Raw genomic sequence first — 27,992 nt, forward strand, 5'->3', positions numbered from 1 at the left:
ATTACGGGACCCCCTCCCCCCACACCGGCGCGGCACCACCTCCATTACGGGACCCCCTCCCCCCACACCGGCGCGGCACTATCTCCATTACGGGACCCCTCCCCACACACCGGCACGGCACTACCTCCATTACGGGGACCCCCTCCCCCCACCACCGGCACGGCACTACCTCCATTACGGGACCCCCTCCCCCCCACACCGGCACGGCACTATCTCCATTACGGGACCCCCTCCCCCCACACCGGCACGGCACTACCTCCATTACGGGACCCCCCTCCCCCCACACCGGCACGGCACTATCTCCATTACGGGACCCCCCTCCCCCCACACCGGCGCGGCACTATCTCCATTACGGGACCCCTCCCCACACACCGGCACGGCACTACCTCCATTACGGGACCCCCCTCCCCCCACACCGGCACGGCACTACCTCCATTACGGGACCCCCTCCCCCCCACACCGGCGCGGCACTATCTCCATTACGGGACCCCACACCGGCACGGCACCACCTCCATTACGGGACCCCCTCCCCCCACACCGGCGCGGCACTATCTCCATTACGGGACCCCCTCCCCCCACACCGGCACGGCACCGTCTCCATTACGGGAACCCCCTCCCCCCACACCGGCACGGCACTATCTCCATTACGGGACCCCCTCCCCCCACACCGGCGCGGGCACTATCTCCATTACGGGACCCCCCTCCCCCCACACCGGCACGGCACTATCTCCATTACGGGACCCCCTCCCCCCACACCGGCACGGCACCACCTCCATTACGGGACCCCCTCCCCCCACACTGGCGCGGCACTATCTCCATTACGGGACCCCCTCCCCCCACACCGGCACGGCACCACCTCCATTACGGGACCCCCCTCCCCCCACACCGGCGCGGCACTATCTCCATTACGGGACCCCCTCCCCCCACACCCGGCGCGGCACTATCTCCATTACGGGACCCCCTCCCCCCACACCGGCGCGGCACTACCTCCATTACGGGACCCCCTCCCCCACACCGGCGCGGCACTACCTCCATTACGGGACCCCCTCCCCCACACCGGCGCGGCACTATCTCCATTACGGGACCCCCCTCCCCCCACACCGGTGCGGCACTACCTCCATTACGGGACCCCCTCCCCCCACACCGGCACGGTACTACCTCCCCATTACGGGACCCCCTCCCCCACACCGGCGCGGCACTATCTCCATTACGGGACCCCCCTCCCCCCCACACCGGTGCGGCACTACCTCCATTACGGGACCCCCTCCCCCCCCACACCGGCACGGCACCGCCTCCATTACGGGACCCCCTCCCCCCACACCGGCACGGCACCATCTCCATTACGGGACCCCCTCCCCCCACACCGGCACGGCACCGTCTCCATTACGGGACCCCCTCCCCCCACACCGGCGCGGCACCACCTCCATTACAGCCCCCCCTCCCCCCCACACCGGCGCGGCACCACCTCCATTACGGGACCCCCTCCCCCCACACCTGCACGGCACCGCCTCCATTACGGGACCCCCTCCCCCCACACCTGCACGGCACCGCCTCCATTACGGGACCCCCTCCCCCCACACCTGCACCGGCACCACCTCCATTACGGGACCCCCCCCACATCGCTGGCTTTCCCTTTCCAGCCCCACTCTCCCTCACTTACCCCTGTTCCTCTCCCTCCCTACCAACACTCCTTGTTGCCTATCCCCACCCTCTCCCACACTGTTCTGTCTATGAATTCATTAAGAAGACTGGGGTTATGAAGGGGAGGGCTTTTTCAGAGTGCGAGTGAACAGTGGAGAACTCCTCGACTCAGTCTAATTCAGGGATTGAAGAAATGCCAAAGAGTCCATGAGGGGAACAGGGGGAATGCCAGGACTGACGGGTGAAGGAATCACACTCTTCAACGGGAAACATTTCATACACCTTCAGACCAGTGGGAGGGAGAGGGAACAGGGAAGGGGGCAAGTGGAGAGGTCAGTCAGTGTGGGTGTGTGGGGGGGTGAGTCCTGGTGTCCCATACTGACCAGCTGACTGGCAGGGTGGGATGGGTACAGGTGGGGAGGGAAGAGCAGGGGCAGGAACAGACAGAGAAGGGCAGGGGGCGGGGAGTCTCTCTGACTTCCCACACTGGCTGCTGCTGACCAGCTGATGAGAGAATAGGGAAGGACAGAAGGGGAGGGTTGGGGAGAATCAGGGAGTAAAGCCTCTGATATCCCACTCGATACTGCTGACCAGCTGATGGGAGAGTGGGGAGGGGAGGGGAGCCTCTCTCTGCTGTATCACACTGGCTGCTGCTGACCAACGAACGCACCTTGTTTGGGGGCAGAGATGAGAGCGGCCCCGTTGTCCGATGTGAAGAACACGAAGGTATTGTTGGCGACTCCCTGTGTGTACAGCTCCTGCAGAAGTTTCCCGATGCTGTCATCAATCTCACGCACTGCATCACCATACCTGATCAAGTCCATGCACAGCATTAGGTACAACGCCTATATATGGCCACACTCCCACCTCACCCGAGCCTGCAACACCACTACTAAACCACCAACCCTCACGAGGTGGCAGCCACCCCTCCCTACGTGTTTCGGGGTACCTGGCCACCCTGCATCGTAGATTTTACAGCACAGAAACAGGGTATCTTCCATACTGACCACAACGTTTGCCTTCAGCAAATCCACTTGCCTGCATTAGGTGGTGTTCCTCTCTGCCTTTTCTATCCAAACACTTGTCCAAGTGTATCTGGCCACAGAGAACAGGCCCTTCGGTCCACCCAGGTTCTACTGACCCATTCAAATCAATCCTACCATAGACTCATTTACACTGCCTCATTTTATGATATGTGACAATGATGAAAAACCTGATCTGAGATTAGAGGGCGTATGTGTTATAACGAGAGGCTGGACACACTTGGGTTGCTTTCCCTGCAACAGCGGAGGCTGAGGGGAGTCTGATAATTTTATAAGATTTTGTGAGGCATAGGTAGAGTAAACAGACATTATCTTTCTTTTTCCCAGGGTTGAAATGTCTAACACCAGAGACCATGCATTTAAGGTGAAAGGGAAGATTTTTAAGGAAATCTGAGGAGCATTTATTTTAACACAGAGAGGTGGGGGGTCAAGGCAGGAACATTAGAGACTTTTAGATTCGCACATTAACATGAGGAAAATGGAAGGGTATGGACATTGTGTAGACAAAAGAGATTAATACAGTTAGCAATTAGAAACATAGAAAACCTACAGCACAATACAGGCCCTTTGGCCCACAAAGCTGTGCGGAACATGGCATTACCTTAGAAATTACCCAGGGTTACCCATAGCCCTCTATTTTTCTAAGCTCCATGTACCTATTCAGGAGCCTCTTAAAAGACCCTATCGTATCCTCCTCCACCACCGTCACCGGCAGCCCATTCCATGCACTCACCACTCCCTGTGTAAAAAAACTTACCCCCGACATCTCCTCTGTACCTATTTCCAAGCACCTTAAAACTGTGTCCTCGTGTTAGCCATTTCATCCCTGGGTAAAAGCCTCTGACTATCCACACGATCAATGCCTCTCATCATCTTATACACCTCTATCAGGTCACCTCTCATCCTCTGTCACTCCAAGGAGAAAAGGCCGAGTTCACTCAACCTATTCTCATAAGGCATGTTCCCCAATCCAGACAACATCCTTGTAAATCTCCTCTGCACCCTTTCTATGGCTTCCACATCCTTCCTGTAGTGAGGCGACCAGAACTGAGCACAGTACTCCAAGTGGGGACTGAGCAGGGTCCTACATAGCTGCAACATTACCTCTCGGCTCCTAAACTCAATCCCACAGTTGATAAAGGTCAATTCACCATTTGCCTTCTTAACCACAGAGTCAACCTGTGCATCAGCCTTGAGTGTCCAATGGACTCGGACCCCAAGATCCCTCTGATCCTCCATACTGCCAAGAGTACATTAATACTATATTCTGCCATCATATTTGACCTACAAAAATGAACTTATCTGGGTTGAACTCCATCTTCCATTTTGATTACTAACTGGTTCAGCACAACATTGCGGACTGAGGAGCCTGTTCCTGTGCTGTACTGGCCTATGTTATGTTTTCTATGTTAGTGATAATCAATCTGATTTGGATACTTACAAGCCTCTCTTACTCGTTCTCAGATACGCCTTCGATGCATAGACAGGAGCGTGCGTGGCATCAGCAGCCCAGTAGAGAAAGAAACGTTTGCGTTGTGCAACTTGTCTCTGGATAAACTCAATCCCCTCCTGCAGCCAAACATCATCAGAGAATTATAAATCAGCCGTCATTGAATAGTGGAGCAGACTCCATGTGCTGAATGGCCGAATTCTGCTCCAACGTCTTGCGGTCTAAAATTGCTCAGCTCACCTCGCCTCGTGTTCTGCCTATGGTCTGGGACTGAACACAGTCTGAGCCTGACTCGCCAGTCGCACAGGCAACAGACTTGCTTCACAAACATCCTCCCTACCGGAGAGACGAAACACGGCTTGGGATGCAACAGAACACACGACAGGGAAGCTTGATGTAACGAGAGAGTGCGAGGTCGTGGAGAAGGGGAAGGGGGGTGTTGGAGTGATTCAGAGGAGAGAGGGTTATGACTACAGGTAAGACGGGGTCTGGGTGGACATTGAGGTGTGACATTACCTTAAGGTATATCTGGGTGAGGTTGGACTCCCCAGTTGCTCGGTCAATCTGGAACTCTTCATAATACCTGTGGTATGAATACAACAAACCATCTCTGCCACAAGCTGAACCAACTGGTATCCGCCCCTAAACCCATCGGACTGAACACTGTCACACAGAATACCACCGTTACCTACACCCACAACCACATCACAGAGAACACCACCGGAACATACCCCTGAATCCATCACACTGAACCCCAGCTATAACTCCCCCCAAATCCCATCACACTGAACCCTAGCTGTAACTCCCCCCACACCCCATCACACTGAACACCAGCTGTAACTCCCCCCACACCCCTTCACACTGAACCCCAGCTGTAACTCCCCCACACCCCTTCACACTGAACACCAGCTGTAACTCCCCCCAAACCCCATCACACTGAACACCAGCTGTAACTCCCCCCAAACCCCATCACACTGAACACCAGCTGTAACTCCCCCCAAACCCCATCACACTGAACACCAGCTGTAACTCCCCCCAAACCCCATCACACTGAACACCAGCTGTAACTCCCCCAAACCCCATCACACTGAACACCAGCTGTAACTCCCCCAAACCCCATCACACTGAACCCCAGCTGTAACTCCCCCAAACCCCATCACACTGAACCCCAGCTGTAACTCCCCCAAAACCCCATCACACTGAACACCAGCTGTAACTCCCCCCAAACCCCATCACACTGAACCCCAGCTGTAACTTCCCCCAAACCCCATCACACTGAACCCCAGCTGTAACTCCCCCAAACCCCATCACACTGAACACCAGCTGTAACTCCCCCAAACCCCATCACACTGAACACCAGCTGTAACTCCACCCAAACCCCATCACACTGAACCCCAGCTGTAACTCCCCCCAAACCCCATCACACTGAACACCAGCTGTAACTCCCCCCAAACCCCATCACACTGAACAACAGCTGTAACTCCCCCCAAATCCCATCACACTGAACACCAGCTGTAACTCCTCCCAAACCCCATCACACTGAACACCAGCTGTAACTCCCCCCAAACCCCATCACACTGAACACCAGCTGTAACTCCCCCCAAATCCCATCACACTGAACACCAGCTGTAACTCCCCCCAAACCCCATCACACTGAACACCAGCTGTAACTCCCCCCAAACCCCATCACACTGAACCCCAGCTGTAACTCCCCCCAAACCCCATCACACTAAACACCAGCTGTAACTCCCCCCAAACCCCATCACACTGAACACCAGCTGTAACTCCCCCAAACCCCATCACACTGAACACCAGCTGTAACTCCTCCCAAACCCCATCACACTAAACACCAGCTGTAACTCCCCCCAAACCCCATCACACTGAACCCCAGCTGTAACTCCCCCAAACCCCATCACACTGAACACCAGCTGTAACTCCCCCAAACCCCATCACACTGAACACCAGCTGTAACTCCCCCAAACCCCATCACACTGAACCCCAGCTGTAACTCCCACCAAACACCATCACACTGAACACCAGCTGTAACTCCACCCAAACACCATCACACTGAACACCAGCTGTAACTCCCCCCAAACCCCATCACACTGAACACCAGATGTAACTCCCCCCAAACACCATCACACTGAACCCCAGCTGTAAATCCCCCCCAAACCCCATCACACTGAACACCAGCTGTAACTCCCCCCAAACCCCATCACACTGAACACCAGCTGTAACTCCCCCAAACCCCATCACACTGAACACCAGCTGTAACTCCCCCCAAAACCCCATCACACTGAACACCAGCTGTAACTCCCCCCAAAACCCCATCACACTGAACACCAGCTGTAACTCCCCCCAAACCCCATCACACTGAACACCAGCTGTAACTCCCCCAAACCCCATCACACTGAACATCAGCTGTAACTCCACCCAAACCCCATCACACTGAACCCCAGCTGTAACTCCCCCCAAACCCCATCACACTGAACACCAGCTGTAACTCCCCCCAAACACCATCACACTGAACACCAGCTGTAACTCCCCCCAAACCCCATCACACTGAACATCAGCTGTAACTCCACCCAAACCCCATCACACTGAACCCCAGCTGTAACTCCCCCAAACCCCATCACACTGAACACCAGCTGTAACTCCCCCCACACCCCATCACACTGAACACCAGCTGTAACTCCCCCCAAAACCCATCACACTGAACACCAGCTGTAACTCCCCCCAAAACCCCATCACACTGAACACCAGCTGTAACTCCCCCCAAACCCCATCACACTGAACACCAGCTGTAACTCCCCCCAAACCCCATCACACTGAACACCAGCTGTAACTCCCCCACACCCCATCACACTGAACACCAGCTGTAACTCCCCCCAAATCCCATCACACTGAACCCCAGCTGTAACTCCCCCCAAACCCCATCACACTGAACACCAGCTGTAACTCCCCCCACACCCCATCACACTGAACACCAGCTGTAACTCCCCCCAAAACCCCATCACACTGAACACCAGCTGTAACTCCCCCAAAACCCCATCACACTGAACACCAGCTGTAACTCCCCCCAAACCCCATCACACTGAACAAACAGCTGTAACTCCCCCCAAACACCATCACACTGAACACCAGCTGTAACTCCCCCACACCCCATCACACTGAACACCAGCTGTAACTCCCCCAAACACCATCACACTGAACACCAGCTGTAACTCCCCCCAAACCCCATCACACTGAACACCAGCTGTAACTCCCCCAAAACCCCATCACACTGAACACCAGCTGTAACTCCCCCCAAACACCATCAAACTGAACACCAGCTGTAACTCCCCCCAAACCCCATCACACTGAACCCCAGCTGTAACTCCCCCCAAACCCCATCACACTGAACACCAGCTGTAACTCCCCCCAAACCCCATCACACTGAACACCAGCTGTAACTCCCCCCAAAACCCCATCACACTGAACACCAGCTGTAACTCCCCCACACCCCATCACACTGAACACCAGCTGTAACTCCCCCCAAACACCATCACACTGAACACCAGCTGTAACTCCCCCCAAACCCCATCACACTGAACACCAGCTGTAACTCCCCCACACCCATCACACTGAACACCAGCTGTAACTCCCCCCAAACACCATCACACTGAACACCAGCTGTAACTCCCCCCAAAACCCCATCACACTGAACACCAGCTGTAACTCCCCCACACCCCATCACACTGAACACCAGCTGTAACTCCCCCAAACACCATCACACTGAACACCAGCTGTAACTCCCCCCAAACCCCATCAAACTGAACACCAGCTGTAACTCCCCCAAACACCATCACACTGAACACCAGCTGTAACTCCCCCAAACCCCATCACACTGAACACCAGCTGTAACTCCCCCACACCCCATCACACTGAACACCAGCTGTAACTCCCCCAAACACCATCACACTGAACACCAGCTGTAACTCCCCCCAAACCCCATCACACTGAACACCAGCTGTAACTCCCCCCAAACACCATCAAACTGAACACCAGCTGTAACTCCCCCCAAACACCTTCACACTGAACACCAGCTGTAACTCCCCCAAACCCCATCACACTGAACACCAGCTGTAACTCCCCCCAAACCCCATCACACTGAACAACAGCTGTAACTCCCCACAAACACCATCACACTGAACACCAGCTGTAACTCCCCCCAAACACCATCACACTGAACACCAGCTGTAACTCCCCCCAAACCCCATCACACTGAACACCAGCTGTAACTCCCCCCAAATCCCATCACACTGAACACCAGCTGTAACTCCCCCCAAACACCATCACACTGAACACCAGCTGTAACTCCCCCCACACCCCATCAGACTGAACACCAGCTGTAACTCCCCCCAAAACCCCATCACACTGAACAACAGCTGTAACTCCCCCAAAACCCCATCACACTGAACCCCAGCTGTAACTCCCCCCAAACCCCATCACACTGAACACCAGCTGTAACTCCCCCCCACACACCATCACACTGAACACCAGCTGTAACTCCCCCCCAAACCCCATCACACTGACACCAGCTGTAACTCCCCCCAACCCCATCACACTGAACACCAGCTGTAACTCCCCCAAACACCATCACACTGAACACCAGCTGTAACTCCCCCCAAACCCCCATCACACTGAACACCAGCTGTAACTCCCCCAAACCCCATCACACTGAACACCAGCTGTAACTGCCCCCAAACCCCATCACACTGAACACCAGCTGTAACTCCCCCCACACCCATCACACTGAACCCCAGCTGTAACTCCCCCCAAACCCCCATCACACTGAACACCAGCTGTAACTCCCCCCAAACACCATCACACTGAACACCAGCTGTAACTCCCCCAAAACCCCATCACACTGAACAACAGCTGTAACTCCCCAAAACCCCATCACACTGAACACCAGCTGTAACTCCCCCAAACCCCATCACACTGAACACCAGCTGTAACTCCCCCCAAACCCCATCACACTGAACACCAGCTGTAACTCCCCCAAACCCCATCACACTGAACACCAGCTGTAACTCCCCCCAAACCCCATCACACTGAACACCAGCTGTAACTCCCCCAAACCCCATCACACTGAACCCCAGCTGTAACTCCCCCAAACCCCATCACACTGAACCCCAGCTGTAACTCCCCCAAAACCCCATCACACTGAACACCAGCTGTAACTCCCCCCAAACCCCATCACACTGAACCCCAGCTGTAACTCCCCCAAACCCCATCACACTGAACACCAGCTGTAACTCCCCCAAACCCCATCACACTGAACACCAGCTGTAACTCCACCCAAACCCCATCACACTGAACCCCAGCTGTAACTCCCCCCAAACCCCATCACACTGAACACCAGCTGTAACTCCCCCAAATCCCATCACACTGAACACCAGCTGTAACTCCTCCCAAACCCCATCACACTGAACACCAGCTGTAACTCCCCCCAAACACCATTACACTGAACACCAGCTGTAACTCCCCCCAAACACCATCACACTGAACCCCAGCTGTAACTCCCCCAAACCCCATCACACTGAACACCAGCTGTAACTCCCCCCAAATCCCATCACACTGAACACCAGCTGTAACTCCCCCCAAATCCCATCACACTGAACACCAGCTGTAACTCCTCCCAAACCCCATCACACTGAACACCAGCTGTAACTCCCCCCAAATCCCATCACACTGAACACCAGCTGTAACTCCTCCCAAACCCCATCACACTGAACACCAGCTGTAACTCCTCCCAAACCCCATCACACTGAACACCAGCTGTAACTACCCCCAAACCCCATCACACTGAACACCAGCTGTAACTCCCCCCAAATCCATCACACTGAACACCAGCTGTAACTCCCCCCAAACCCCATCACACTGAACACCAGCTGTAACTCCCCCCAAACCCCATCACACTGAACCCCAGCTGTAACTCCCCCCAAACCCCATCACACTAAACACCAGCTGTAACTCCCCCCAAACCCCATCACACTGAACACCAGCTGTAACTCCCCCGAACCCCATCACACTGAACATCAGCTGTAACTCCCCCAAACCCCATCACACTGAACACCAGCTGTAACTCCCCCCAAACACTATCACACTGAACACCAGCTGTAACTCCCCCAAACCCCATCACACTGAACACCAGCTGTAACTCCCACCAAACACCATCACACTGAACACCAGCTGTAACTCCACCCAAACACCATCACACTGAACACCAGCTGTAACTCCCCCCAAACCCCCATCACACTGAACACCAGCTGTAACTCCCCCCAAACACATTCACACTGAACCCCAGCTGTAACTCCCCCCCAAACCCCATCACACTGAACACCAGCTGTAACTCCCCCCAAACCCCATCACACTGAACACCAGCTGTAACTCCCCCCAAACCCCATCACACTGAACATCAGCTGTAACTCCACCCAAACCCCATCACACTGAACCCCAGCTGTAACTCCCCCCAAACCCCATCACACTGAACACCAGCTGTAACTCCCCCCAAAACCCATCACACTGAACACCAGCTGTAACTCCCCCCAAAACCCCATCACACTGAACACCAGCTGTAACTCCCCCAAACCCCATCACACTGAACACCAGCTGTACCTCCCCCCAAACCCCATCACACTGAACAACAGCTGTAACTACCCCCAAACACCATCACACTGAACACCAGCTGTAACTCCCCCACACCCCATCACACTGAACACCAGCTGTAACTCCCCCAAACACCATCACACTGAACACCAGCTGTAACTCCCCCCAAACCCCATCACACTGAACACCAGCTGTAACTCCCCCCAAACACCATCAAACTGAACACCAGCTGTAACTCCCCCAAACACCATCACACTGAACACCAGCTGTAACTCCCCACAAAACCCCATCACACTGAACACCAGCTGTAACTCCCCCACACCCATCACACTGAACACCAGCTGTAACTCCCCCAAACACCATCACACTGAACACCAGCTGTAACTCCCCCCAAACCCCATCACACTGAACACCAGCTGTAACTCCCCCCAAACACCATCAAACTGAACACCAGCTGTAACTCCCCCAAACACCATCACACTGAACACCAGCTGTAACTCCCCCCAAACCCCATCACACTGAACGCCAGCTGTAACTCCCCCACACCCCATCACACTGAACACCAGCTGCAACTCCCCCAAACACCATCACACTGAACACCAGCTGTAACTCCCCCCAAACACCATCACACTGAACACCAGCTGTAACTCCCCCCAAACACCATCACACTGAACACCAGCTGTAACTCCCCCCAAACACCATCACACTGAACACCAGCTGTAACTCCCCCCAAACCCCATCACACTGTACACCAGCTGTAACTCCCCCCAAACCCCATCACACTGAACACCAGCTGTAACTCCCCCCAAACCCCATCACACTGAACACCAGCTGTAACTCCCCCCACACCCCATCACACTGAACACCAGCTGTAACTCCCCCCAAACACCATCACACTGAACACCAGCTGTAACTCCCCCCAAACCCCATCACACTGAACACCAGCTGTAACTCCCCCCACACCCCATCACACTGAACACCAGCTGTAACTCCCCCCAAACACCATCACACTGAACACCAGCTGTAACTCACCCCAAACCCCATCACACTGAACACCAGCTGTAACTCCCCCCAAACCCCATCACACTGAACACCAGCTGTAACTCCCCAAAACCCGATCACACTGAACACCAGCCGTAACTCCCCCCAAACCCCCATCACACTGAACACCAGCTGTAACTCCCCCAAACCCCATCACACTGAACACCAGCTGTAACTGCCCCCAAACCCCATCACACTGAACACCAGCTGTAACTCCCCCAACCCCATCACACTGAACACCAGCTGTAACTCCCCCAAACACCATCACACTGAACACCAGCTGTAACTCCCCCCAAACCCCCATCACACTGAACACCAGCTGTAACTCCCCCAAACCCCATCACACTGAACACCAGCTGTAACTGCCCCCAAAACCCCATCACACTGAACACCAGCTGTAACTCCCCCCACACCCATCACACTGAACCCCAGCTGTAACTCCCCCCAAACCCCCATCACACTGAACCCCAGCTGTAACTCCCCCCAAACCCCATCACACTGAACAACAGCTGTAACTCCCCCCAAACACCATCACACTGAACACCAGCTGTAACTCCCCCCAAACACCATCACACTGAACACCAGCTGTAACTCCCCCCAAAACCCCATCACACTGAACAACAGCTGTAACTCCCCCAAAACCCCATCACACTGAACACCAGCTGTAACTCCCCCAAACCCCATCACACTGAACACCAGCTGTAACTCCCCCCAAACCCCATCACACTGAACACCAGCTGTAACTCCCCCCAAACCCCATCACACTGAACACCAGCTGTAACTCCCCCCAAACCCCATCACACTGAACACCAGCTGTAACTCCCCCAAACCCCATCACACTGAACCCCAGCTGTAACTCCCCCAAACCCCATCACACTGAACCCCAGCTGTAACTCCCCCAAAACCCCATCACACTGAACACCAGCTGTAACTCCCCCCAAACCCCATCACACTGAACCCCAGCTGTAACTCCCCAAACCCCATCACACTGAACACCAGCTGTAACTCCCCCAAACCCCATCACACTGAACACCAGCTGTAACTCCACCCAAACCCCATCACACTGAACCCCAGCTGTAACTCCCCCCAAACCCCATCACACTGAACACCAGCTGTAACTCCCCCCAAATCCCATCACACTGAACACCAGCTGTAACTCCTCCCAAACCCCATCACACTGAACACCAGCTGTAACTCCCCCCAAACACCATCACACTGAACACCAGCTGTAACTCCCCCCAAACACCATCACACTGAACCCCAGCTGTAACTCCCCCAAACCCCATCACACTGAACACCAGCTGTAACTCCCCCCAAATCCCATCACACTGAACACCAGCTGTAACTCCCCCCAAATCCCATCACACTGAACACCAGCTGTAACTCCTCCCAAACCCCATCACACTGAACACCAGCTGTAACTCCCCCCAAATCCCATCACACTGAACACCAGCTGTAACTCCTCCCAAACCCCATCACACTGAACACCAGCTGTAACTCCTCCCAAACCCCATCACACTGAACACCAGCTGTAACTCCCCCCAAACCCCATCACACTGAACACCAGCTGTAACTCCCCCCAAATCCCATCACACTGAACACCAGCTGTAACTCCCCCCAAACCCCATCACACTGAACACCAGCTGTAACTCCCCCAAACCCCATCACACTGAACCCCAGCTGTAACTCCCCCCAAACCCCATCACACTAAACACCAGCTGTAACTCCCCCCAAATCCCATCACACTGAACACCAGCTGTAACTCCCCCGAACCCCATCACACTGAACATCAGCTGTAACTCCCCCAAACCCCATCACACTGAACACCAGCTGTAACTCCCCCCAAACACTATCACACTGAACACCAGCTGTAACTCCCCCAAACCCCATCACACTGAACACCAGCTGTAACTCCCACCAAACACCATCACACTGAACACCAGCTGTAACTCCACCCAAACACCATCACACTGAACACCAGCTGTAACTCCCCCCAAACCCCCATCACACTGAACACCAGCTGTAACTCCCCCCAAACACATTCACACTGAACCCCAGCTGTAACTCCCCCCCAAACCCCATCACACTGAACACCAGCTGTAACTCCCCCCAAACCCCATCACACTGAACACCAGCTGTAACTCCCCCCAAACCCCATCACACTGAACATCAGCTGTAACTCCACCCAAACCCCATCACACTGAACCCCAGCTGTAACTCCCCCCAAACCCCATCACACTGAACACCAGCTGTAACTCCCCCCAAAACCCCATCACACTGAACACCAGCTGTAACTCCCCCCAAAACCCCATCACACTGAACACCAGCTGTAACTCCCCCCAAACCCCATCACACTGAACACCAGCTGTACCTCCCCCCAAACCCCATCACACTGAACAACAGCTGTAACTACCCCCAAACACCATCACACTGAACACCAGCTGTAACTCCCCCACACCCCATCACACTGAACACCAGCTGTAACTCCCCCAAACACCATCACACTGAACACCAGCTGTAACTCCCCCCAAACCCCATCACACTGAACACCAGCTGTAACTCCCCCCAAACACCATCAAACTGAACACCAGCTGTAACTCCCCCAAACACCATCACACTGAACACCAGCTGTAACTCCCCACAAAACCCCATCACACTGAACACCAGCTGTAACTCCCCCACACCCCATCACACTGAACACCAGCTGTAACTCCCCCAAACACCATCACACTGAACACCAGCTGTAACTCCCCCCAAACCCCATCACACTGAACACCAGCTGTAACTCCCCCCAAACACCATCAAACTGAACACCAGCTGTAACTCCCCCAAACACCATCACACTGAACACCAGCTGTAACTCCCCCCAAACCCCATCACACTGAACGCCAGCTGTAACTCCCCCACACCCCATCACACTGAACACCAGCTGCAACTCCCCCAAACACCATCACACTGAACACCAGCTGTAACTCCCCCCAAACACCATCACACTGAACACCAGCTGTAACTCCCCCCAAACACCATCACACTGAACACCAGCTGTAACTCCCCCCAAACACCATCACACTGAACACCAGCTGTAACTCCCCCCAAACCCCATCACACTGTACACCAGCTGTAACTCCCCCCAAACCCCATCACACTGAACACCAGCTGTAACTCCCCCAAACCCCATCACACTGAACACCAGCTGTAACTCCCCCCACACCCCATCACACTGAACACCAGCTGTAACTCCCCCCAAACACCATCACACTGAACACCAGCTGTAACTCCCCCCAAACCCCATCACACTGAACACCAGCTGTAACTCCCCCCACACCCCATCACACTGAACACCAGCTGTAACTCCCCCCAAACACCATCACACTGAACACCAGCTGTAACTCACCCCAAACCCCATCACACTGAACACCAGCTGTAACTCCCCCCAAACCCCATCACACTGAACACCAGCTGTAACTCCCCAAAACCCGATCACACTGAACACCAGCCGTAACTCCCCCCAAACCCCCATCACACTGAACACCAGCTGTAACTCCCCCCAAACCCCATCACACTGAACACCAGCTGTAACTCCCACCAAACACCATCACACTGAACACCAGCTGTAACTCCACCCAAACACCATCACACTGAACACCAGCTGTAACTCCCCCCAAACCCCCATCACACTGAACACCAGCTGTAACTCCCCCCAAACACATTCACACTGAACCCCAGCTGTAACTCCCCCCCAAACCCCATCACACTGAACACCAGCTGTAACTCCCCCCAAACCCCATCACACTGAACACCAGCTGTAACTCCCCCCAAACCCCATCACACTGAACATCAGCTGTAACTCCACCCAAACCCCATCACACTGAACCCCAGCTGTAACTCCCCCCAAACCCCATCACACTGAACACCAGCTGTAACTCCCCCCAAAACCCCATCACACTGAACAACAGCTGTAACTCCCCCCAAAACCCCATCACACTGAACACCAGCTGTAACTCCCCCCAAACCCCATCACACTGAACACCAGCTGTACCTCCCCCCAAACCCCATCACACTGAACAACAGCTGTAACTACCCCCAAACACCATCACACTGAACACCAGCTGTAACTCCCCCACACCCCATCACACTGAACACCAGCTGTAACTCCCCCAAACACCATCACACTGAACACCAGCTGTAACTCCCCCCAAACCCCATCACACTGAACACCAGCTGTAACTCCCCCCAAACACCATCAAACTGAACACCAGCTGTAACTCCCCCAAACACCATCACACTGAACACCAGCTGTAACTCCCCACAAAACCCCATCACACTGAACACCAGCTGTAACTCCCCCACACCCCATCACACTGAACACCAGCTGTAACTCCCCCAAACACCATCACACTGAACACCAGCTGTAACTCCCCCCAAACCCCATCACACTGAACACCAGCTGTAACTCCCCCCAAACACCATCAAACTGAACACCAGCTGTAACTCCCCCAAACACCATCACACTGAACACCAGCTGTAACTCCCCCCAAACCCCATCACACTGAACGCCAGCTGTAACTCCCCCCACACCCCATCACACTGAACACCAGCTGCAACTCCCCCAAACACCATCACACTGAACACCAGCTGTAACTCCCCCCAAACACCATCACACTGAACACCAGCTGTAACTCCCCCCAAACACCATCACACTGAACACCAGCTGTAACTCCCCCCAAACACCATCACACTGAACACCAGCTGTAACTCCCCCCAAACCCCATCACACTGTACACCAGCTGTAACTCCCCCCAAACCCCATCACACTGAACACCAGCTGTAACTCCCCCCAAACCCCATCACACTGAACACCAGCTGTAACTCCCCCCACACCCCATCACACTGAACACCAGCTGTAACTCCCCCCAAACACCATCACACTGAACACCAGCTGTAACTCCCCCCAAACCCCATCACACTGAACACCAGCTGTAACTCCCCCCACACCCCATCACACTGAACACCAGCTGTAACTCCCCCCAAACACCATCACACTGAACACCAGCTGTAACTCACCCCAAACCCCATCACACTGAACACCAGCTGTAACTCCCCCCAAACCCCATCACACTGAACACCAGCTGTAACTCCCCAAAACCCGATCACACTGAACACCAGCCGTAACTCCCCCCAAACCCCCATCACACTGAACACCAGCTGTAACTCCCCCAAACCCCATCACACTGAACACCAGCTGTAACTGCCCCCAAACCCCATCACACTGAACACCAGCTGTAACTCCCCCCAACCCCATCACACTGAACACCAGCTGTAACTCCCCCAAACACCATCACACTGAACACCAGCTGTAACTCCCCCCAAACCCCCATCACACTGAACACCAGCTGTAACTCCCCCAAACCCCATCACACTGAACACCAGCTGTAACTGCCCCCAAACCCCATCACACTGAACACCAGCTGTAACTCCCCCCACACCCCATCACACTGAACCCCAGCTGTAACTCCCCCCAAACCCCCATCACACTGAACCCCAGCTGTAACTCCCCCCAAACCCCATCACACTGAACACCAGCTGTAACTCCCCCCAAACACCATCACACTGAACACCAGCTGTAACTCCCCCCAAACACCATCACACTGAACACCAGCTGTAACTCCCCCCAAAACCCCATCACACTGAACAACAGCTGTAACTCCCCCAAAACCCCATCACACTGAACACCAGCTGTAACTCCCCCAAACCCCATCACACTGAACACCAGCTGTAACTCCCCCCAAACCCCATCACACTGAACACCAGCTGTAACTCCCCCCAAACCCCATCACACTGAACACCAGCTGTAACTCCCCCCAAACCCCATCACACTGAACACCAGCTGTAACTCCCCCAAACCCCATCACACTGAACCCCAGCTGTAACTCCCCCAAACCCCATCACACTGAACCCCAGCTGTAACTCCCCCAAAACCCCATCACACTGAACACCAGCTGTAACTCCCCCCAAACCCCATCACACTGAACCCCAGCTGTAACTCCCCCAAACCCCATCACACTGAACACCAGCTGTAACTCCCCCAAACCCCATCACACTGAACACCAGCTGTAACTCCACCCAAACCCCATCACACTGAACCCCAGCTGTAACTCCCCCCAAACCCCATCACACTGAACACCAGCTGTAACTCCCCCCAAATCCCATCACACTGAACACCAGCTGTAACTCCTCCCAAACCCCATCACACTGAACACCAGCTGTAACTCCCCCCAAACACCATCACACTGAACACCAGCTGTAACTCCCCCCAAACACCATCACACTGAACCCCAGCTGTAACTCCCCCAAACCCCATCACACTGAACACCAGCTGTAACTCCCCCCAAATCCCATCACACTGAACACCAGCTGTAACTCCCCCCAAATCCCATCACACTGAACACCAGCTGTAACTCCTCCCAAACCCCATCACACTGAACACCAGCTGTAACTCCCCCCAAATCCCATCACACTGAACACCAGCTGTAACTCCTCCCAAACCCCATCACACTGAACACCAGCTGTAACTCCTCCCAAACCCCATCACACTGAACACCAGCTGTAACTCCCCCCAAACCCCATCACACTGAACACCAGCTGTAACTCCCCCCAAATCCCATCACACTGAACACCAGCTGTAACTCCCCCCAAACCCCATCACACTGAACACCAGCTGTAACTCCCCCCAAACCCCATCACACTGAACCCCAGCTGTAACTCCCCCCAAACCCCATCACACTAAACACCAGCTGTAACTCCCCCCAAACCCCATCACACTGAACACCAGCTGTAACTCCCCCGAACCCCATCACACTGAACATCAGCTGTAACTCCCCCAAACCCCATCACACTGAACACCAGCTGTAACTCCCCCCAAACACTATCACACTGAACACCAGCTGTAACTCCCCCAAACCCCATCACACTGAACACCAGCTGTAACTCCCACCAAACACCATCACACTGAACACCAGCTGTAACTCCACCCAAACACCATCACACTGAACACCAGCTGTAACTCCCCCCAAACCCCCATCACACTGAACACCAGCTGTAACTCCCCCCAAACACATTCACACTGAACCCCAGCTGTAACTCCCCCCCAAACCCCATCACACTGAACACCAGCTGTAACTCCCCCCAAACCCCATCACACTGAACACCAGCTGTAACTCCCCCCAAACCCCATCACACTGAACATCAGCTGTAACTCCACCCAAACCCCATCACACTGAACCCCAGCTGTAACTCCCCCCAAACCCCATCACACTGAACACCAGCTGTAACTCCCCCCAAAACCCCATCACACTGAACACCAGCTGTAACTCCCCCCAAAACCCCATCACACTGAACACCAGCTGTAACTCCCCCCAAACCCCATCACACTGAACACCAGCTGTACCTCCCCCCAAACCCCATCACACTGAACAACAGCTGTAACTACCCCCAAACACCATCACACTGAACACCAGCTGTAACTCCCCCACACCCCATCACACTGAACACCAGCTGTAACTCCCCCAAACACCATCACACTGAACACCAGCTGTAACTCCCCCCAAACCCCATCACACTGAACACCAGCTGTAACTCCCCCCAAACACCATCAAACTGAACACCAGCTGTAACTCCCCCAAACACCATCACACTGAACACCAGCTGTAACTCCCCACAAAACCCCATCACACTGAACACCAGCTGTAACTCCCCCACACCCCATCACACTGAACACCAGCTGTAACTCCCCCAAACACCATCACACTGAACACCAGCTGTAACTCCCCCCAAACCCCATCACACTGAACACCAGCTGTAACTCCCCCCAAACACCATCAAACTGAACACCAGCTGTAACTCCCCCAAACACCATCACACTGAACACCAGCTGTAACTCCCCCCAAACCCCATCACACTGAACGCCAGCTGTAACTCCCCCACACCCCATCACACTGAACACCAGCTGCAACTCCCCCAAACACCATCACACTGAACACCAGCTGTAACTCCCCCCAAACACCATCACACTGAACACCAGCTGTAACTCCCCCCAAACACCATCACACTGAACACCAGCTGTAACTCCCCCCAAACACCATCACACTGAACACCAGCTGTAACTCCCCCCAAACCCCATCACACTGTACCAGCTGTAACTCCCCCAAAACCCCATCACACTGAACCCCAGCTGTAACTCACCCCAAACCCCATCACACTGAACACCAGCTGTAACTCCCCCCAAACCCCATCACACTGAACACCAGCTGTAACTCCCCAAAACCCGATCACACTGAACACCAGCCGTAACTCCCCCCAAACCCCCATCACACTGAACACCAGCTGTAACTCCCCCAAACCCCATCACACTGAACACCAGCTGTAACTGCCCCCAAACCCCATCACACTGAACACCAGCTGTAACTCCCCCCACACCCCATCACACTGAACCCCAGCTGTAACTCCCCCCAAACCCCCATCACACTGAACCCCAGCTGTAACTCCCCCCAAACCCCATCACACTGAACACCAGCTAACTCCCCCCAAACACCATCACACTGAACACCAGCTGTAACTCCCCCCAAACACCATCACACTGAACACCAGCTGTAACTCCCCCCAAAACCCCATCACACTGAACAACAGCTGTAACTCCCCCAAAACCCCATCACACTGAACACCAGCTGTAACTCCCCCCAAACCCCATCACACTGAACACCAGCTGTAACTCCCCCCAACCCCATCACACTGAACACCAGCTGTAACTCCCCCACACCCCATCACACTGAACACCAGCTGTAACTCCCCCAAACCCCATCACACTGAACACCAGCTGTAACTCCCCCCAAACACCATCACACTGAACACCAGCTGTAACTCCCCCCACACCCCATCACACTGAACCCCAGCTGTAACTCCCCCCAAACCCCATCACACTGTACACCAGCTGTAACTCCCCCAAACCCCATCACACTGAACACCAGCTGTAACTCCCCCCAAACCCCATCACACTGAACACCAGCTGTAACTCCCCCCAAAACCCATCACACTGAACACCAGCTGTAACTCCCCCCAAACCCCATCACACTGAACACCAGCTGTAACTCCCCACAAAACCCCATCACACTGAACACCAGCTGTAACTCCCCCCAAACCCCATCACACTGAACACCAGCTGTAACTCCCCCCAAAACCCCATCACACTGAACAACAGCTGTAACTCCCCCAAAACCCCATCACACTGAACACCAGCTGTAACTCCCCCAAAACCCCATCACACTGAACACCAGCTGTAACTCCCCCCAAACCCCATCACACTGAACACCAGCTGTAACTCCCCCCAAACACCATCACACTGAACAGCAGCTGTAACTCCCCACAAACCCCATCACACAGAACACCAGCTGTAACTCCCCCCAAACACCATCACACTGAACCCCAGCTGTAACTCCCCCACACCCCATCACACTGAACACCAGCTGTAACTCCCCCAAACACCATCACACTGAACACCAGCTGTAACTCCCCCCAAAACCCATCACACTGAACACCAGCTGTAACTCCTCCCAAATCCCATCACACTGAACACCAGCTGTAACTCCCCCCAAAACCCCATCACACTGAACACCAGCTGTAACTCCCCCCAAACCCCATCACATTGAACACCAGCTGTAACTCCCCCCAAACACCATCACACTGAACACCAGCTGTAACTCCTCCCAAATCCCATCACACTGAACACCAGCTGTAACTCCCCCCAAACCCCATCACACTGAACACCAGCTGTAACTCCCCCCAAACCCCATCACATTGAACACCAGCTGTAACTCCCCCCAAACCCCATCACACTGAACCCCAGCTGTAACTCCCCCCAAACACCATCACACTGAACACCAGCTGTAACTCCCCCAAACCCCATCACACTGAACCCCAGCTGTAACTGCCCCCAAACCCCATCACACTGAACACCAGCTGTAACTCCCCCCAAACCCCATCACACTGAACACCAGCTGTAACTCCCCCAAACCCCATCACACTGAACACCAGCTGTAACTCCCCCCAAACACCATCACACTGAACCCCAGCTGTAACTCCCCCCAAACACCATCACACTGAACACCAGCTGTAACTCCCCCCAAACACCATCACACTGAACACCAGCTGTAACTCCCCCCAAACCCCATCACACTGAACACCAGCTGTAACTCCCCCAAACCCCATCACACTGAACACCAGCTGTAACTCCCCCCAAACCCCATCACACTGAACACCAGCTGTAACTCCCCCAAACCCTATCACACTGAACCCTAGCTGTAACTCCCCCCAAACCCCATCACACTGAACCCCAGCTGTAACTCCCCCCAAACCCCATCACATTGAACACCAGCTGTAACTCCCCCCAAACACCATCACACTGAACACCAGCTGTAACTCCTCCCAAATCCCATCACACTGAACACCAGCTGTAACTCCCCCCAAACCCCATCACACTGAACACCAGCTGTAACTCCCCCCAACCCCATCACACTGAACACCAGCTGTAACTCCTCCCAAACCCCATCACACTGAACACCAGCTGTAACTCCCCCCAAACACCATCACACTGAACACCAGCTGTAACTCCCCCCAAAACCCCATCACACTGAACACCAGCTGTAACTCCCCCCAAACCCCATCACACTGAACATCAGCTGTAACTCCCCCCAAACCCCATCACATTGAACACCAGCTGTAACTCCCCCCAAACACCATCACACTGAACACCAGCTGTAACTCCCCCAAACCCCATCACACTGAACCCCAGCTGTAACTCCCCCCAAACCCCATCACACTGAACACCAGCTGTAACTCCCCCCAAACCCCATCACACTGAACACCAGCTGTAACTCCCCCAAACCCCATCACACTGAACACCAGCTGTAACTCCCCCCAAACCCCCTCACACTGAACACCAGCTGTAACTCCCCCAAACCCCATCACACTGAACACCAGCTGTAACTCCACCCAAACCTCATCACACTGAACACCAGCTGTAACTCCCCCAAACCCCATCACACTGAACCCCAGCTGTAACTCCCCCACACCCCATCACACTGAACCCCAGCTGTAACTCCCCCCAAACACCATCACACTGAACCCCAGCTGTAACTCCCCCACACCCCATCACACTGAACCCCAGCTGTAACTCCCCCCAAACCCCATCACACAAACACCAGCTGTAACTCCCCCCAAAACCCCATCACACTGAACAACAGCTGTAACTCCCCCAAAACCCCATCACACTGAACACCAGCTGTAACTCCCCCAAAACCCCATCACACTGAACACCAGCTGTAACTCCCCCCAAACCCCATCACACTGAACACCAGCTGTAACTCCCCCCAAACACCATCACACTGAACAGCAGCTGTAACTCCCCACAAACCCCATCACACAGAACACCAGCTGTAACTCCCCCCAAACACCATCACACTGAACCCCAGCTGTAACTCCCCCACACCCCATCACACTGAACACCAGCTGTAACTCCCCCAAACACCATCACACTGAACACCAGCTGTAACTCCCCCCAAACCCCATCACACTGAACACCAGCTGTAACTCCTCCCAAACCCCATCACACTGAACACCAGCTGTAACTCCCCCCAAACCCCATCACACTGAACACCAGCTGTAACTCCCCCCAAACCCCATCACACAGAACACCAGCTGTAACTCCCCCACACCCCATCACACTGAACACCAGCTGGAACTCCCCCCAAACCCCATCACACTGAACAGCAGCTGTAACTCCCCACAAACCCCATCACACTGAACCCCAGCTGTAACTCCCCCAAACACCATCACACTGAACACCAGCTGTAACTCCCCCCAAACCCCATCACACTGAACACCAGCTGTAACTCCCCCCACACCCCATCACACTGAACACCAGCTGTAACTCCCCCCAAACCCCATCACACTGAACACCAGCTGTAACTCCCCCCACACCCCATCACACTGAACACCAGCTGTAACTCCCCCAAACCCCATCACACTGAACACCAGCTGTAACTTCCCCCAAACCCCATCACACTGAACACCAGCTGTAACTCCCCCCAAACCCCATCACACTGAACACCAGCTGTAACTCCCCCCAAACCCCATCACACTGAACAGCTGTAACTCCCCCAAACCCCATCACACTGAACACCAGCTGTAACTCCCCCCAAACCCCATCACACTGAACCCCAGCTGTAACTCCCCCCAAACACCATCACACTGAACCCCAGCTGTAACTCCCCCACACGCGATCACACTGAACACCAGCTGTAACTCCCCCAAACCCCATCACACTGAACACCAGCTGTAACTCCCCCCAAACCCCATCACACTGAACCCCAGCTGTAACTCCCCCCAAACACCATCACACTGAACCCCAGCTGTAACTCCCCCACACGCGATCACACTGAACACCAGCTGTAACTCCCCCAAACCCCATCACACTGAACACCAGCTGTAACTCCCCCAAACCCCATCACACTGAACCCCAGCTGTAACTCCCCCCAAACACCATCACACTGAACCCCAGCTGTAACTCCCCCACACGCGATCACACTGAACACCAGCTGTAACTCCCCCAAACCCCATCACACTGAACAACAGCTGTAACTCCCCCCAAACCCCATCACACTGAACACCAGCTGTAACTCCCCCCAAACACCATCACACTGAACACCAGCTGTAACTCCTCCCAAACCCCATCACACTGAACACCAGCTGTAACTCCCCCCAAACACCTTCACACTGAACACCAGCTGTAACTCCCCCCAAACCCCATCACACTGAACACCAGCTGTAACTCCCACCAAACACCATCACACTGAACACCAGCTGTAACTCCCCCCAAACCCCATCACACTGAACACCAGCTGTAACTCCCCCCAAACCCCATCACACTGAACACCAGCTGTAACTCCCCCCAAACCCCATCACACTGAACACCAGCTGTAACTCCCCCCAAACCCCATCACACTGAACACCAGCTGTAACTCCCCCCAAAACCCCATCACACTGAACACCAGCTGTAACTCCCCCCAAAACCCCATCACACTGAACACCAGCTGTAACTTCCCCCAAACCCCATCACACTGAACACCAGCTGTAACTCCCCCCAAACCCCATCACACTGAACACCAGCTGTAACTCCCCACAAACCCCATCACACTGAACACCAGCTGTAACTCCCCCCCAAACCCCATCACACTGAACACCAGCTGTAACTCCCCCCAAATCCCATCACACTGAACACCAGCTGTAACTCCCCCAAACCCCATCACACTGAACACCAGCTGTAACTCCCCCAAACACCATCACACTGAACACCAGCTGTAACTCCCCCCAAACACCATCACACTGAACACCAGCTGTAACTCCCCCAAACCCCATCACACTGAACCCCAGCTGTAACTCCCCCCAAACACCATCACACTGAACACCAGCTGTAACTCCTCCCAAACCCCATCACACTGAACACCAGCTGTAACTCCCCCCAAACACCTTCACACTGAACACCAGCTGTAACTCCCCCCAAACCCCATCACACTGAACACCAGCCGTAACTCCCCCCAAGCCGCATCACACTGAACCCCAGCTGTAACTCCCCCCAAACACCTTCACACTGAACACCAGCTGTAACTCCTCCCAAACCCCATCACACTGAACACCAGCTGTAACTCCCCCCAAACACCTTCACACTGAACACCAGCTGTAACTCCCACCAAACCCCATCACACTGAACACCAGCTGTAACTCCCCCCAAACCCCATCACACTGAACACCAGCTGTAACTCCCCCCAAACACCTTCACACTGAACACCAGCTGTAACTCCCACCAAACACCATCACACTGAACACCAGCTGTAACTCCCCCCAAGCCGCATCACACTGAACCCCAGCTGTAACTCCCCCCAAAACCCCATCACACTGAACACCAGCTGTAACTCCCCCCAAACCCCATCACACTGAACACCAGCTGTAACTCCCCCCAAAACCCCATCACACTGAACACCAGCTGTAACTCCCCCCAAAACCCCATCACACTGAACACCAGCTGTAACTCCCCCAAAACCCATCACACTGATCACCAGCTGTAACTCCTCCCAAACCCCATCACACTGAACACCAGCTGTAACTCCCCCCAAACCCCATCACACTGAACACCAGCTGTAACTCCCCCCAAACCCCATCACACTGAACACCAGCTGTAACTCCCCCCAAACCCCATCACACTGAACACCAGCTGTAACTCCCCCCAAAACCCCATCACACTGAACACCAGCTGTAACTCCCCCCAAACCCCATCACACTGAACACCAGCTGTAACTCCCCCCAAAACCCCATCACACTGAACAACAGCTGTAACTCCCCCAAAACCCCATCACACTGAACACCAGCTGTAACTCCCCCAAACCCCATCACACTGAACACCAGCTGTAACTCCCCCCAAAACCCCATCACACTGAACAGCAGCTGTAACTCCCCCCAAACCCCATCACACTGAACATCAGCTGTAACTCCCCCAAACCCCATCACACTGAACCCCAGCTGTAACTCCCCCCAAACCCCATCACACTGAACACCAGCTGTAACTCCCCCCAAAACCCCATCACACAAAACAACAGCTGTAACTCCCCCAAAACCCCATCACACTGAACACCAGCTGTAACTCCCCCCACACCCCATCACACTGAACAACAGCTGTAACTCCCCCCAAACACCATCACACTGAACACCAGCTGTAACTCCCCCAAGCCCCATCACACTGAACACCAGCCGTAACTCCCCCAAACCCCATCACACTGAACACCAGTTGTAACTCCCCCAAGCCCCATCACACTGAACACCAGCTGTAACTCCCCCAAGCCCCATCACACTGAACACCAGCTGTAACTCCCCCAAACCCCATCACACTGAACACCAGTTGTAACTCCCCCCAAAACCCCATCACACTGAACACCAGCTGTAACTCCCCCAAACCCCATCACACTGAACACCAGCTGTAACTCCCCCAAATCCCATCACACTGAACAACAGCTGTAACTCCCCCCAAACCCCATCACACTGAACACCAGCTGTAACTCCCCCCAAACCCCATCACACTGAACATCAGCTGTAACTCCACCCAAACCCCATCACACTGAACCCCAGCTGTAACTCCCCCCAAACCCCATCACACTGAACACCAGCTGTAACTCCCCCCAAACCCCATCACACTGAACACCAGCTGTAACTCCCCCCAAACCCCATCACACTGAACACCAGCTGTAACTCCCCCCAAACACCATCACACTGAACACCAGCTGTAACTCCCCCCAAACCCCATCACACTGAACACCAGCTGTAACTCCCCCACACCCCATCACACTGAACACCAGCTGTAACTCCCCCCAAACCCCATCACACTGAACACCAGCTGTAACTCCCCCCAAATCCCATCACACTGAACATCAGCTGTAACTCCACCCAAACCCCATCACACTGAACACCAGCTGTAACTGCCCCCAAACCCCATCACATTGAACACCAGCTGTAACTCCCCCCAAACCCCATCACACTGAACCCCAGCTGTAACTCCCCCAAACCCCATCACACTGAACACCAGCTGTAACTCCCCCCAAACACCATCACACTGAACACCAGTTGTAACTCCCCCCAAACCCCATCACACTGAACACCAGCTGTAACTCCCCCCAAACCCCATCACACTGAACACCAGCTGTAACTCCCCCAAACCCCATCACACTGAACACCAGCTGTAACTCCCCCCAAACCCCATCACACTGAACCCCAGCTGTAACTCCCCCCAAACCCCATCACACTGAACACCAGCTGTAACTCCCCCCAAACACCATCACACTGAACCCCAGCTGTAACTCCCCCAAACCCCATCACACTGAACACCAGCTGTAACTCCCCCCAAACACCATCACACTGAACCCCAGCTGTAACTCCCCCAAACCCCATCACACTGAACACCAGCTGTAACTCCCCCCAAACACCATCACACTGAACACCAGCTGTAACTCCCCCAAACCCCATCACACTGAACCCCAGCTGTAACTCCCCCAAAACCCCATCACACT

At 54.5% G+C, this 27,992-nt stretch overlaps 1 protein-coding gene across 1 annotated transcript in view; it reads right to left on the reverse strand.

Moving 5' to 3' along the window:
* Positions 1-2,264: 2,264 nt before the first annotated feature.
* galns (galactosamine (N-acetyl)-6-sulfatase) overlaps positions 2,265-27,992 on the reverse strand; it is a 47,372-nt gene continuing 21,644 nt past the window's right edge. The window contains exons 6-8 of the mRNA XM_073070529.1: positions 4,651-4,717; positions 4,126-4,253; positions 2,265-2,451 (exon numbers count right to left, since the gene is read on the reverse strand). Of these exons, the coding sequence (XP_072926630.1) occupies positions 2,280-2,451; positions 4,126-4,253; positions 4,651-4,717 (367 nt within the window). The 3' untranslated portion in view covers positions 2,265-2,279. The remainder of the gene's footprint in view (positions 2,452-4,125; positions 4,254-4,650; positions 4,718-27,992) is intronic.

This window comes from Hemitrygon akajei, chromosome 17 (assembly GCF_048418815.1).
Source record: "Hemitrygon akajei chromosome 17, sHemAka1.3, whole genome shotgun sequence".
Classification (NCBI taxonomy): Eukaryota; Metazoa; Chordata; class Chondrichthyes; order Myliobatiformes; family Dasyatidae; genus Hemitrygon; species Hemitrygon akajei.